Source organism: Phalaenopsis equestris, unplaced genomic scaffold, assembly GCF_001263595.1.
Source record: "Phalaenopsis equestris unplaced genomic scaffold, ASM126359v1 Scaffold000722, whole genome shotgun sequence".
In the NCBI taxonomy this organism is placed as follows: Eukaryota; Viridiplantae; Streptophyta; class Magnoliopsida; order Asparagales; family Orchidaceae; genus Phalaenopsis; species Phalaenopsis equestris.
The window spans coordinates 127,932-143,432 of NW_018165162.1; the positions used below are offsets into that span (position 1 = coordinate 127,932).

General features: G+C 33.7%; 2 protein-coding genes across 4 annotated transcripts in view; one reads left to right on the forward strand and one right to left on the reverse strand.

The window, feature by feature from the left end:
• The window catches only part of LOC110030460, a 61,258-nt gene that overhangs the window by 29,761 nt on the left and 15,996 nt on the right, over nucleotides 1-15,501 (forward strand). For 2 of the 3 annotated variants that reach the window (XM_020733182.1, XM_020733184.1), the window contains 6 exons: nucleotides 4,304-4,511; nucleotides 4,627-5,176; nucleotides 5,251-5,502; nucleotides 5,639-5,830; nucleotides 5,902-5,976; nucleotides 6,060-8,531. In XM_020733182.1, coding sequence (XP_020588841.1) covers nucleotides 4,304-4,511; nucleotides 4,627-5,176; nucleotides 5,251-5,502; nucleotides 5,639-5,830; nucleotides 5,902-5,976; nucleotides 6,060-8,531 — 3,749 coding nt within the window. Of the gene's footprint in view, nucleotides 1-2,683; nucleotides 2,752-4,303; nucleotides 4,512-4,626; nucleotides 5,177-5,250; nucleotides 5,503-5,638; nucleotides 5,831-5,901; nucleotides 5,977-6,059; nucleotides 8,532-15,501 lie in introns of those variants that run through there. The other variant, XM_020733185.1, reaches the window with a different exon arrangement.
• On the reverse strand, nucleotides 1,779-2,750 carry LOC110030461 (26S proteasome non-ATPase regulatory subunit 6-like). The gene is given in 2 exon segments (XM_020733186.1): nucleotides 1,779-2,221; nucleotides 2,224-2,750. Coding segments are annotated over 2 exon segments (948 nt in total). The 5' UTR covers nucleotides 2,744-2,750; the 3' UTR covers nucleotides 1,779-1,793.

Here is a 15,501-nt window from a genome sequence, read left to right on the forward strand (position 1 = left end):
GTTAAGATAAACTTTTAATAGGAAGCGTGTTGGATCCTATATTATTCATAGTAGACGAAAGACGGAGAAGCAAGAGAAATTCATTAAAAAATGGAAGGAGAAATGAAAAAAGATTTTGAAAAATTCGAAATAGGATTAAGGAAGTTTAAGAAAAATATAAGAAAAGATATTAGAGAAATTGAAGAATTACAATATAGATGGAAAAATAATTTGAATTACAATATAGATGTTACAATATAGATGGAAAAATAATTTATTCTTAGAAGATTGCCCTGAAGGAAAATCTCAAAAAATATCTGAAACATCAGCTTCTTCGAAGGCATACAAAATGGTATTAGAGCCAAACGAACTACAAAACAATACATACGAATGTCTTAAACATTCTAATTGTCTCTGTACACTTAACTGGTCTTACGAATCTTTTATTAGTTTCAATATATTGGGTTAAGGCTTATCTCTGATGTAATCCAACTAAAATAGGAAAATATTTCGTCAATCTTCCTTGTGTTTGAACATAATTAATAACTTTAGTATACATATCTTTAATAACTTGAATATAAGTAATATCAATACATTTCTTTTCTAGAACTTTCCAAAATACTTTTTGTTGGAAGTTTATTATAGTTTTTTTTAAAATCTTCAAAATCCATAAGTAGATTATCTTTACTTTCTATGCATTTCTGCATCAAATCTCTCAATAAATGCATAGCTTCTATAATAGACTCGCCCAACATGAATCCAAGATGGTTTTGAGAATTTTTTTTATCACATCTTATCTTATGTTCAATTAATTTCTCTCATAATTCTAATGTATGAAACATTAACTTTTTTATCTATAATTTATACACTCTTGTGCATCTTCTTTATTCTTAAACATAGAAATATATACATTTTTTCTCCACTCATTAGACATCTTTAAAGTTTTTAAAAAAATTATTAAGCCAATAAATTTTCATTTCCTTAAAACATTTCCACATTTTTACTAGAATACTGTTAGATCTTACTATCTTTTCACACTTCATTTTTTAAAGTCGTCTCAGACGATAAAAAAATATAATTAATTACAATATTAAGATCATTAATGTTGATCATATTTTCACAATTTTTATTTTAAAAGTTAACAAAATATTTCACCCATCTAGGTTGAATATCCTCATCTAAGAAAATTATTTACTGATTTTATCCTTAATATATTTAACTTGAACTAAATCTTTTTTTTTTCCTTATCTTTTTGTACATATATATTTCACTCTCTTAAATACCTGATATGTTTTAAATGTCATTAAAAATAGAATTCTTAGCATCACAATTTTTTTTGTGAGATTCCCTACGGGCTATCTGTTATATTTCTCATTTCTCTAAGTTTTTACATTTAAATCAATTTTATAACATAAATTCTAGTTCTTATTTCTTTTGCACATTATAATTCCACCCTCAGATATTTTTTTTTTAATAAGAATTTTTTCTTTTGATTCCCTAAACTCATCTTTTATAGTTTGTTTAATAGTACTCATTATTTTTTCACATATATTCTTAGCTTCTTCATGAGCATCCCAAATTTAGGACCTTGAAATTTACTCGCAAAAAACAGTTTTATTTGTATTTTTTAAGTGCCCACATTTAATTTTTTTTTTTAGAATAGAGAAGAAAACAAATTTTCATTGCTTAAATAACTTCTGTGAAGTCACTGAGGGCATACTGAAATAGCCCCAGAAGATTAAAACTAAAAGAAAATTCAAGTTCTATCTCATCTTAATTAATAACATAAAAAAAGGGTGCTAACAGTTAAAGATTTACAAATCTATCACACGAGAAAGTTTTTGTATACGGTTCAATAAGAAATCCCCCTGCTTGATAGTTGCCTGATAAAGAGCATTCTTGGCATCTGGTCTGTTGGTCTCCAGAACTCCCGCAACCTTGTCAATCTTACAGTGAAGCTGCCCAGCTGCTATCAAGCGTGATAATTCCAGATCAATGAAGTCTACAGAAACCCCAAATGCCGATGCCATTGCTTCCATTGTTACACTCTTATAGGATTCGAGAAACTGAGAATACACAACGGTTCGGACTTCTCTCATGTAATACCTAAAATGAGGTTGGAGATAGCGATCTAGCTTTATCTGCTCAGTCAAGCCGGAGAAAGCAATAAAGAATGACTTGTACTGGCATTCATGGAGGGATTTCAGGAAGTCGGATAGATGAGGAATCTTCCCAATCACTGAAGGATTTCAGGTGCATCCACAACCTTTTCTTTGAGTGATACTCTGTCGAGTGATATAATGCTTGTAAGAACAGTATAGAATATGAAAGTGTCATAAGGAAACAGCTCATAAGTTGTAAATGTCGATATAGAGTCCAAAAATAAATTGGCTGCTCTTTTAAAATTCCTGGTGGCCATACAGTACAGGCCATCATATACTTTCAAACGATTTTTTCTCTCCCAGTCACCACCCTCAAATAAATTCTTAGCTTTGTCAAGTGAGCGAGAAATTAGATCGAAGTCCATGTGGAAAAAAACAATCTGAAAAGTGTAGAATACCAAATCCATCTTCTGGCCAACTGCAACCGTTTTGCTTTCTGTTACTTTTAGTTGTTCGAGTGCTTTCTCCTTATCGCCAATTCGAATGAAGTACAATGACTTCGCAAGGTGAGCTTCACGAACTTCACTTTCACCAAGATTTTCCTCAGCATCGGCAATCTTGTCGTCCAGCTTCTTGATCTCGTCTTTGATCCTCTTACGCATGGAATCAAGTAAGTGCCCACATTTAATTCTATGATAATATATCATTGTATTTTTTTCTTCCAGCTCTTCATCTTAAATTTTGAAAACTAATTATTGAGTTGGGTACATTAAATTTACCTGGAACGACCTTAAAGTTTTTATCTTGACGATCTATTTTTCTTAAAAGAAAATAATCAATTTGTGTTTTATTAGATTTATTATTATAAGTGATAATATATTCATCTCTTTTATTAAATAAAGTATTAGCAATAATAAATTTATAAGCTAAAACATAACTAATTGAATCTATCTTCTTCACTTGTTACTTCAAAGCCATGACTATCATGAATTCTTCTAAATATTTCTTTCACTTTACCGACATGTCTATTTAATAAAAATTATTTCTTCCAGAGGTATCATTTGTATTAATTTTTTTAAGTTCCAAATTTTTTCTTTCATTTATATATCCAAATCTACTTGGAGAGCATAAACACTTATAATATTAAGAATCTTAATATGAATAACAATCCTAGGGTTATACTTCTATCTCCAATTCTATTATCTTATACAATATTTTCTTTCAGATTATTATCTATAATGACACTTACACCATTGGACTCATACCCGAATATCAAATTTTAAAACATAGGCCATCAATCTCAGTTTTTTCTCCAACTCATTTAGTTTATTGAATGCATAAGATATCTATATTATCAACAAAAATAATATTTATTAATTCTATTAATTTATCTATTTGAGAACTATATGCCATGTTTCTATTTTAATACTAGTCTAATGTATTAACATTTTTACTCGCATGTGTTCATAATGTGGAAATTTTTGCTTATTTAACACCACACCCAAGTGTTGGTACATTGTCCCTTTCATACTTTTCAATATATTCATGTGAGGCAGTGCGCTTCCAGGTGATGTCATAACATTTACACAATGATTTATTGGATTCATGTCATAATTTTTCGACAAAATTTTACTGCTGATTGTTGACTACCTTTTGTATGCAGCAATGCCAGTGCTACAATTTCAACTGCTCTCATTCTTTTAGGTTTATTATTTATTGTCATCCTCATCATGCAATCGTAATGATTTTTGAACCTTTGTTGAAAGGCTTGTTAAACGATGCATTTAGACTGCTGTCATTATACTCACAAGGAATAAACTGACATTGATTTCATAAAGTTTTCCCCCTTTAGCATATCCGCATAGTCTGTGTTTTAACTTTTTTTAGTGCTGAATTAATTATAAGTCATCGTTCTAAATACATTTTGAGCAACATATATATAATTAGTGGGTTCCATCCCTTACCACGTGCATCTAGCTTAGAATTTCTTTTACTTTATTGTGGGTTTCCTTAAACTGTCCTTTTGGGTCACTGTTATTTGATAAGCTCTTTTTGCTATTAACATGTGGACTTGCATACTCTGAATGTTATTTTTGCATTTTTCTGCTTTGCTGTGCTATTTCTAGTACTGCGCAGTTCAGAAATTTTGGATTGCTCTTTATTGATGATTTGTTAATAGATTTTGTTAACTTCTGACCATAAATTGGTTACTTCTCTCCCAGGTGTACAATGGGATGATGGTGCGCTCTGTCAAAATCTTTTTAAAAAATGTGAAGCGCTTGCTGTAACTGGTTTGACAGAATATGGAGATGAAATAGATGTTGTTGCTCCAACAGACATTTTGAAACAGATTTTTAAGATACCTTACTCCAAAGCCCAACTATCTGTTGCTGTTCAGCGGATTGGAGATACTCTCATTCTAAATGCAGGGTATGCTTTTTAAAATGAATTAATAAAACGTGATTGTTTATAGGTTTCTAACTTTTTTATTTTCTTTAGTACTATTATTATTATTATTATTATTGTTATTTTTTGACAAATGAAGCCCCATTGTTGAAGAAGAAGAAAAGCTTTTCAGAAGACAAAACAACCAATCTAAATGTTCCAATCCATCAATATTTTTGAATTTCGCAATGCACTCTGTAAGAGCAGAGGCTTGTGATTGCCCTCCTGCTCACCAACCTTTTTCACAGAAAAAACCAACCTCCCCCAGCTTGCCGGTAAACTTTGGAGTTACTGGGGATTCATATATGTCTTCCACATCCGGTAACACTAAGTCTCATATTCTGGATCACAAGAATCCCAATGAAGGTAAAAAGCCTTCCCTATCCAATAATGATAATTACTTTTGGGACAACAAGATGAATAAGCAGAAAATTAGGTCAGATTCTTTCAAAAGAACTCAAATTGGCGAAAAGCCTAGAGGTCCAATACAAGATTCCGAACAACACAGGAGACCTGGTAACAATGCCTTCCTGAGGGTTCTATTTTGGCAATTTCACAATTTTCGAATGCTTTTGGGCAGTGATATGCTTCTATTTAGCAATGATAAATATTTAGCAGTAAGCTTGCACCTGTGGGATGTAACAAGACAGGTAAGTCATACTAATCCGGAATGGTACATTTAATTTCATGAGTTACATCTTTCATCTATTTTTCAATCTGACAGGTCACACCATTAACTTGGCTTGAAGCTTGGCTAGACAACATTATGGCAAATGTGCCTGAATTGGCCATCTGTTACCACCAAAATGGTGTTGTTCAAGGTTATGAACTTCTGAAAACAGATGATATTTTTCTACTTAAAGGTGTATCTGAGGATGGAGTTCCTGCTTTCCACCCACAAGTTGTCCAGCAGAATGGTCTTTCAGTGTTGAGATTTCTCCAGGAAAACTGCAAACAAGATCCTGGTGCATATTGGGTATGGATTTCTGTTTTATCTTCTATAGCTATCATGTTGAATGTTCAGCACATTTTTATCTGCGTAGTTGTGTATCCTTTTAATATCTTATTGTTATTTAACTTTTGTTTATTTGTCCCTTCTTTTATTCTTTCAGCTCTACAAAGGTTCTGGAGAGGATGTAATACAACTCTTTGATCTTTCTGTCCTACCTAAGAATCATCCAGATGATGCTCATGATAAGGCCCCCAGTTCTCTATCATCCCTAATGCAGAAAGGAAGAAGAGATACCATGTTCTCTCTAGGGATTCTTCTTTACCGTATCGCTCATAGGCTGTCATTCTCAAAGGTTCTCTAAAACCAATCACTTTCTTGTTTTATTAGATGCCTTGTCCTCTGATTGCTTTATACTTCATGCAGGCACCAAGTAATCATACAAAGTGTGCAAAGTTCTTCAAAAAATGTTTGGATTTTCTTTGTGAGCAGGACCATATGGTATTTCTATGATTCTGCATTGATGCACCTGAACTCTTGCTTGCTGTGTTTTTGGTGAAGTTTTAATTTTAATTTTATGCTAGGTGGTCCGTGCATATGCACACGAGCAATTTGCTCGACTCATCTTGAAATGCTATGAGGGATTGGAGATAACATCGGAAAATTTTCGTGTCGATTCTGAGGTTAGAGTGAATACCTTGGAAGAAGAATGTTCAGCATTTCCTTTCTCAATGTTTGGTTCACCTGGACAATGCACAGGCCTTTCCGAAGATGATACAGCAGCCAAAGATAGAAATACCGTTACAGGAGCATCAATAGATGCATCTCTCATGCTAAACATAGAAGAAGAAAATTCAAAAAATTCTGAAAATGTTTTCGTGTATCAAGCACCAGTAGCAAGAGGATTTTCAAATACTATAGCTAGTCCTCAAACAAATGATTCCTTAGACATATGCCAGATATCCACGTCTCCCAATCTACCTAAAATAGTTGCTGATCCAATCTCTTCCAAATTGGCGGCTATACAACATGTCTCTCAAGCAATTAAATCTCTTCGGTTGAAAAGACAATTGCAAAATGCTCAAGGAGATTTTACTGACCCTGGAAACAGATTGAATGACAGACCAACAACAGTCAACCTATCTCTTTGTGTTTGTGGTGATGTTAATTGTATTGAAATCTGTGATATTAGGGAATGGCTTCCAAAAGCTAAATTGGACCAGAAGATGTGGAATCTTGTTTTGCTACTAGGAGAGTCATATCTGGCTCTTGGGGATGCTTACAAGATGGATGGGCAATTGCATCGAGCTCTTAAGGTTGTTGAGTTGGCTTGTTTAGTTTATGGATCAATGCCACAGCATCTGGATGATGCTCGATTTATCTCATCTATGGACAGTGGAGAATCATATCAGCTTAAGTTGAAAGAAAGTGATGGTATCCCAATTTTCTTAAGAGATGCTCAGGAAGGCCTGAATTTCAAGCTGTTTAAGGAAGGTTATCTATCCGAGCATTTATCTCCTGCCTATTTATTTTGGCCTAAGGCCTGGTCTCTTGTTGGGGATGTATATGTAGATTATCAAAGAACAAAAGGTAAAGAAGTGAGGGAAGGAGAAGATGACAGGACATCAGGCAGTGAGCTTCTGGTGTCAAATGAAGTTGCGAAGGAGGTTATGCGCCTTAAAAAGAAGCTAGGACAGTACATGAAAAACTGCAGTTCCTGCTTATTGATAAACTGTAGCTGTCAAAACGATAGAGCAAGCAGTGGCAACAGTGCAAGTAGTAGTGGCAATGTTCTTCCAGCATACAGCAGAAAGCAAAATAGAAAATCAACCTTTAGGGCTTCTTTTGCACACTGTGGAAACATTAATGATACCAGCAGTTCCTGCAGATCAGACTATTTTAGTGTTTCTGAAAATGAGCATTGCAAAAATAACAGTGACATAGATAAGCATGTGGTTTCAGCAAAACCCTCTAATGCATCTTCAACTGTCTTGGGCATCGCAGACACTGAGAATACCTTAGATAGGACACCTTCTAAGCAAACAGTTTTTACTCCATTAAGTATCACAGGTGCATCTAAAGTTGGAAATGGAGGTATTTTTAGGTTTCTTCAAGGTCCTGAACGAGATAGTGTCGAGTACAATTTTTCAACTGCTATATACTGTTATAATGCAGCATGGAAAGCAATGAAAGGATTTCATCTTTGTTCAGCAGAATTGACTTCTGTACTAAAGAAGAAAGGATGGGTTTCTAATGAACTAGGTCGCTTTAGACTTGATAAAAAGGACTTGGCTTCTGCTGAAATTGCATTTGCTGAGGCTATTCAGGCATTCAAAGAGGTTTCTGACCATACCAATATTATACTTATATATTGTAATCTTGGTCATGGGAGAAGATCATTGGCTGAAGAACTGGTATCCAAGTTAGATGAGCTTGCTAAATATGATGTCTTTCAAAATGCATATAAAAAGGTCATTACGAGTGCAAAATTGGAATATGATAAATCACTTAAACATTATGGCGCTGCGAAAATGGAACTTGATTCAGTTAGTGGAACTTGTGCTACTTCGTTATATAATGAAGTGCATACACAGTTTGCTCACACTTATTTGAGACTTGGAATGCTTTTGGCAAAAGAGGGCATTTCAGATAAGGTTCATTCAGGTACTAATAAAGACTATTCTGTTAATCTAAGCACGGTAGATCAACAAAAAAAGATAACTTCAGCAAGTGATGCTTTTTGGGAGGCACTTTCCTTGTATAAATCTCTCGGTATGCTTCGGAAACAGGAAGCTGCTTTTGCGCACTTTCAACTGGCCAACTTTCATCGAGACAATTGCTTGAAACTTGTAGATTTGGAACAAAAACAGTTTAACTTTGCTAAAGGAGAGAACAGGCATCTAAAGGCCAAGTGGTATTCTTCTTTAGCTGATAAGCACTGGAAGAAGGCTTTAGACTTCTATGGCCCTATGACACATCCTGCCATGTACCTTAACATTCTCTTGGAGCAAGCAGCACTTTCTATAGACCTCTCATACACGTTTCATTCAAATGCGGTATGTTTCAATCAACTGCTAATGGTTTGTAGTTTTATGGTTGCTAATCCTATTGTATTTTGCATGTAGTTACTATACACTAACTTTTTCTGATTGGTATCTCGTGTGTTGCAATTACTTATATTTGTTCTTTGGCAGTATGAGCCCTGTTTCTTATATTTTTCTTCATTATTATAATTATCTTTTAAGTGAAGGTCAGTTGGATGCTCTAACAGCTACCCATTTTTAATATTGAACTCGAGAAGATGCATTCTCTCCCAGGCTCTCAGTTTTCCTTAGTGGATACACCACCAAATCTATCCCAAATGACACAACCTCTTCCCACTACCATTCCTTCAGGCCGTACCATGACCACTCTCTACAAAACAAACCATCTGAAGCTCAAACATATCCTCAGCCTAGCCCACATTGCGGTAACACTTGAGACCACCTACTATTCATCTGCCATCAAGCATCCTTAGTTGCATCAAGCTATGTCACTGGAGTTTCAGGCATTCATGCAACAATGCACGTGGGTGCTAGTACTTCCTACCTCGACTCAGAATTAATAGGGCACAAATGAACATTTTTGACCAAATACAATTTGGAGGGCTAGGTAGCTTGCTACAAGTGATGTTGGTTGGCTACCTTTTGAATGAGGTTGAAGAAGTGAAAGGCTTTGGATATTTATTTTACTGTTTAGGAAGTATATTAGAGTTTATTGAGTTTATAGTTGAGTGATGTGGGCAGGAATATAGTAGTAGAAAGTAAAAAATTAGTCTAGACTAGATTAATTTGGGGTTGATTTGGATGATTAATCTAGACTATAGCAAGATATTGGCCATCCTTAAGAATTTATTAATTACCACAAAATTATATATTGTCTTTGAACTGTATGGGATATTCCTAAGACAAAATTTATTAAGCGATCTTCCCAAAACCTATTGAGAATGGGCAACTCAACATATTAATTATATTATTTTGGTGGGTTTTGTATGCTTAATTGTTAGACATTGGGACATTAAATTTTGAATATCTCATTTAAGTGAAAGACAATAAAATTGATTTTTTTTTTTAAATTAAATATTTTTATTTCTTAAAAAGTCCAACTTTCCCTCTAACATGCAATTTAGAGTTAAAAATTTTTATAAATTTTGGTTTTGGAATATAAAGTTTTTTTTCTTTTATAAAGACACCAATTAATAGCCGAAAATATTTATTATAGGGTTTAAGAGTTATCTCATTTATAGATATAAATCAGATGAAAGTCTTCATGTAAGATACTTCTCTTAGTCTTTTTAGAAAGAAACAAATTCTATTCTTTGATCCTTTCAAATTATAAAATAGAACTTATGGTTAAAGTTATGATAGATAAGGCATCAATAGATTTATTTTTAACTCCATATTTTTGTTTGAGAATCAAAGATTAATTATAGATAAATTATAACCTATTTAGCATGTTTATAACTTAACGTTATTTAAGCATTAATAAATTTGAGGGCATGATGGATCCAATAGGGATGAGCTTTATATATAAAGGATAGTCAAGTTAGTGTTCCAAAGTTTAGTTGACTTTGAAATTATGTCATATGTGGAGTTCATTATTTGGCCTCATTTAATTTCCTCTTAAAAAAGAGCTATTGGGTGATTTTCATGATTTTAGATTCTTCAACTTATAATTATAGAAATTTTACAAGTTACATTAAAATATTAATAAAAATAGGGAGTCTAAATATAGTTGCAAATGTAATTAAAATTTTAATTTAATCAAGACTTTATTTGCTAGACTGGCCTAGGAAATTTTTTTTTTTAAAATATCAATGATAAGGACAATAATTGCAATAATGCCTTTAATGAGTCTCTTATAAAAGAAATAGCTACACCGTGAAAATTATGTGCTTCAGTCAAATTCTTGGGTGTAAACTATTATAAGATTACTTGAATTTTGGAAAAAAACTGGTTTGATTCCACTAGAGAAAATTATGAATTTAAAAAATCACTTTGGTTTGTAGAAAATGTTACTTCTTGAATTTGACGGAAAGCTATTATTTTCCGAGGATTTGAAAAACTTGTTTAAGGTGTCTCAGATGATCGATCTTGCCTAATTTAAATTTGAGATATTGTCAAAGTAGACAACCAACAAATTTTCTATAATAGGATTAAGGATAGTGTTCGTGAGCGTCAAAAATATATCCGGGATATTTGAGGGATTAATGGGTAAATACCAACTGCTCGTAGAATCCATCTGGAGCTTAAAAATAATTTTTCTCTTGTCTCTTAATCAAATCTTAATATAGATATACTGATTTTTTTAAATCAATTCGCAAAAGAAGTAGGCCTGCAAGTCTAAATCTAACATATTATTCAACTGATAAATGTGAAATTTATAACTAATGACTAGTACTATATTTTGTGGGGGGTTAACAGGACTAAAATTGCGCAAAGACTAAGAAGCTGTTTGTTTTACTAAAAAGAAGAATGCAATATAAAAGAAATATATTGTTATTGAAATGTAGCGTATTTAAAATACTTTGAATTTGTTTGGTTTGGTATAAAATAAGTACAATAAGTTTTATATTTGTGTTTGATTTGAAAAAAAATGAAATCAATGCAAAATGTGCTCAACAATAGTGGCAATAGCAATTGGTAATTTCAAAGCCTATGACGATGGTGTGGTGGCAGCAGATGGCCAGCAGGTGATGGTGGCAGTGGCAATAAACTGCAATTTAGTGTATTTAAAAACTGTTCAAATCTAATGAATTTGAAATGCACTTGTTTTGAACTGTAGTATGAATTCCAAATTTACCAAAATTTTACACTGCATTCCATTTTCATCCAACCAAATGCCATAATAATTTTGGAAAACCCATGCATTTGGTTTATTTTGCAGTACTAATGCAAGGAACCAAAGAACCCCTTAGACTTTTTTGGATGAAACTTTTCCTAAATTCTCAATTTGTCTCTTTAATTAGTATGCTTAGTAGGATTTATCTTATAATGGTAAAAATTGTGAAGTTATGAATCTAGGACTAGATAAATAACTCGTTAAATAGATCTAAGAGAAGATAACTTATCTTGTTTCATCAGATGCACCATCACTATAGATAGACATTAGGTGAGAACACAATAAATATGTGAATCTCATCAGACTCAAGTGTTACTCATTTCACATGCAGTAATTGTAAGAAGGATATATCAGAAATTTTTTTAAGAAGTTCCAAATTTAAAAGCTTCTATTATTGAATTTGTTGAACTACACAAGCTTGAGATATTCAAATTAAAGTTAGAATTGATAAAGCCACCCCTAATCTAGGATTTTTTATAATTATCGATTGAAGCTTAGCATCTTTCTTTCAGAGTGGATTTGTGTTATAGATTAGAGTTGATTTAATATAGTGCTTTGGTAAATGCCTTCTTTATATGCTTTATCAAAAAAGAGTTTAATGGTCATATTATTATGTTTGAAAATACAATTTTTTTCCATATCATAGTCTATCGTTTTTTAAATCTTAGTCATGATCGTCCTTACAAAAATGATCCCTGGAGAGAGCAACAACAACAACAACAACAACAACAAAGCCTTAATCTCACTACGTGGGGTCGGCTACATGAATCCCTGGAGAGAGCATCACCTAAAATTTAATTTTCATACCTATCAATCTTTATGTGAACTCGACACGTAAGTGTGATGGATAGAGAATATAATTGACCCAACTAACATGAAAGAGTTTTGGATGTGATTCGGCCTTCATATTGATTTTAGTATTGGTGTCACTTGAGATAACATTTACTGTACTGTCTTTATTTATAACTAACTTACACTTATTAACATACAAACTACAAATCTTTTTTCTTCTCTAATCATTCATTTAATTTTTTTTGTTATGGTTAAATATCTCATTGAATTGATTGGTGTATTATTTATGGATTCTGCATATTATCAGAAAGAGATGTCTTCATAAATTTAACCACCCACAACAGCATCATTGTGATTCTCAATCTGTTCTAAGAAAATAATCTGGGCTTTATAATGGTTTTGCTTATGAACATTTTTGTGGTATTTGAAATAAATTTATTATTTATTGTTTGGGAATTCAGATTAGTAGGAGATATGGAAAAATGAGTTGGTCTAGTAGTAGGCTTAATAATAAATGTTTGGGATAAAGTGATGGAGGTTTGTCTTTTTTATTTTTGAAAGACAAACAATTTTTTTATTTTCAATAAACAAAGAATAATGGAAGGTTTTTTTTTTTTTTTTGGTTTGCAGATCAATAACTTGGTTTCACTCTTATTATCTACTTTAAATCTAATGACAAGTTTACTATTCATTTACTGATCATTGTTAAAACAATCTATCCTACTAATTAAATCTTCAAAGTTGTTTTGATTATTTATTTATAAGAAGATTAGCTTGCCTTAAAGTCAATGACTAATAAATAATACATTTTTCTTTCATGATTCCTGGGACATTATTTGATTCTTAGCATCTCATTTATTTCAATTTTGATAAGAATGATCATTTCTAATGTTCTTTCTTTAGCTAAGGTAATTTTAAAAAATCACAGCATGTCCAATCAATTTTAATTTGGCAAATGCAACTATTCAGTAGTTTTCCATCCTATTTTCTTAAAATGAATCATTCATTTGGAATCCAAGAACATATTGGAGTCATGCAGGTCATTGTAGGAGGAAGTTTCAACTTAACTATTCTTAAGAGATCATTAAAGTCGTTGGTATTCTTTTACAGATGATCTGTTATATCTTCATTTTTTAGAGTTCGGTGGTCTTCGATGGAGGTGGTCTTCATTCTAAGGAAGAATCATGGTCTTTTAATAGTGTATCATAATTTTTGGCAGAAGGTAGAGTGTGGTCTCTATAATTTTGAAGATGATTTATGATAGGTTGCATTCAAATCTTTAACTTCTTGCATATGGATTTTATTTTTTAAAATTGTTAAGTCTTAGTATCATTTTCATGAACTAACGAGTCAATTATTCTTATTAGGTTTTTAATCAAAATTGGACAATTGATTTGATGCATATATATATATATATATATATATATATGGTATACTTCAAAACATATACATTTAAGGTTTCAATCGAACCACTCCTCTGTTCCGGGACGGAAGCGATGGGGCTTCGTCTCTCCCACTGACGCATTCGCGCCATCTCGTCCCGCCATACGACGAAGGGTTTCGACTCGTCTATTCCGTCATCTCTGCGGTTCGGCGGTTTTGTCTCTTCTGCGCTTTCGCTTTCGCACGTCGTCTCTCCTGTATCTGTGCGGTTGTTCCTCGTCGAGCTGCTAGGGTTTTGCCTCACGACAAACACTCGTAGAAGAAGGGCTCCTCTGTTTCCGTCGTTTGCTTTCTCGAGCTGTGCTTGTGCTCGCTGCTTGCTGCTCGCTACTCGCACTCTGTGGCTCTATTTCCTGCATCTGTGGCGTCGTCTCTCCGCGGTTCTTCTGCACGGCTTTTCTCGAACTGAGGTTTCGACTTCTTTGAGCTCATCTGCATTCCTGTCTGCGTTTACTGTCTTCTGCGCAGCGCTCCGACCTCTTCAGCCCTCTGCTCGACTTGCAGGGCTTCTCTTCTCTCCTTGTTGTGATGGAGTTTTCTTCTTCTTCGGTTGAACCTGACAAAACTTTTTTTGCCCACGTTGTGGGTAATCCTCAGGAGGAAACGACGGTTGTGTTCCCCTCAAGTTATAAGGAGAATCGTGATGATACAGGTGACTGCTTATTTATTAAGAATGCAAGCAGAAAAAGTGAGAAGACAACACTTTTTTTCTGAGTCAGCAATTTCAACCTTGACTGACAAATTCAAGATTGCTCTCATCGAAAAATTCAGTGGGGACACCCACCTATGGAGGTTATCAGGAAAAGTTTTGATGACCTCAAATAGAAGAAAAGTGGAAAGTGGGGCTCATGGATGGGAGACATGTTTTGATTCAGTTAACCGTGCCTGAAGACTACACTCGGATTTTCTTCAAAAAATATCTTAACATTGTTGGTAAACCTATGAAGCTACTCAAGCGGTTTCAGGATTTCGACCCAAATCATGAAACTCTCACTATACCGGTATGGTTTAGTTTACCTGGTTTCAAGCTGCTTTTTTTTCACTATCAGGTTCTCTACTCTATTGGGGTCTAACTAGGGGATTCTTTGAAGCTAGATCTGTCTACTTTCAACCTAACCAGACCCTCGGTGGCCAGAGTACTTGTGGAAAGAGATATTAATTTACCGGATGTTACTAAAGTCTGGCTGGGCACAACCCACAATAGATATTGACAACAAATCGTCATGAAAAACAGACCCCCATATTGTACCCACTGTAAGATGTTTGGTCATATCCTTGATAAATGCCACAAACTCCATCCTAATTTGAAAACTAAGGTTCAAGTGAATAAGGATGAGTTTAACCCCACTGCTTTGGATATTTTAGTTCCATCTGGGGAGGATACTACCAGACAGGAGGTGCCTGTTGCCCCTGAGGACCCCCAATGACACTGCTGTTACTGTTACTGCGACCGATGTGATGCTGACACATTCAAACCCCATAGAAAACAATAGTGATTAACTATTACCTACAAATGATAGCGTTCAGACTGATATTCAGGAGTGCCTCGCAACTCTACTTCTTCAGGAAGCATCCTGTGTAGAGGCAACTTATACTTCACATATACTAGAGCCTATTGTGGGTACTACGATTGGGTCAGACTGATTCTTTCGGAAGAGGAATGACAGATCTATTACAGGAGGAAGAAGAAGAATGGAGGACGACTCCAGCTCGGGAAACATATTGGATGATACATTGGTTAATACTGGAAATGACACTAATCTTACTAATATATTAGTTGGCTCATCTTCTACCCTAGAACTAGAGGCAGGCAAGACCAAATTGGGTCGCTCTCTAGCCACCTGATACTATGTATTTTGACACTGTTAGACTTTTTATTTAAATATCTAATGTATTTTTCTGTTTTTTTTT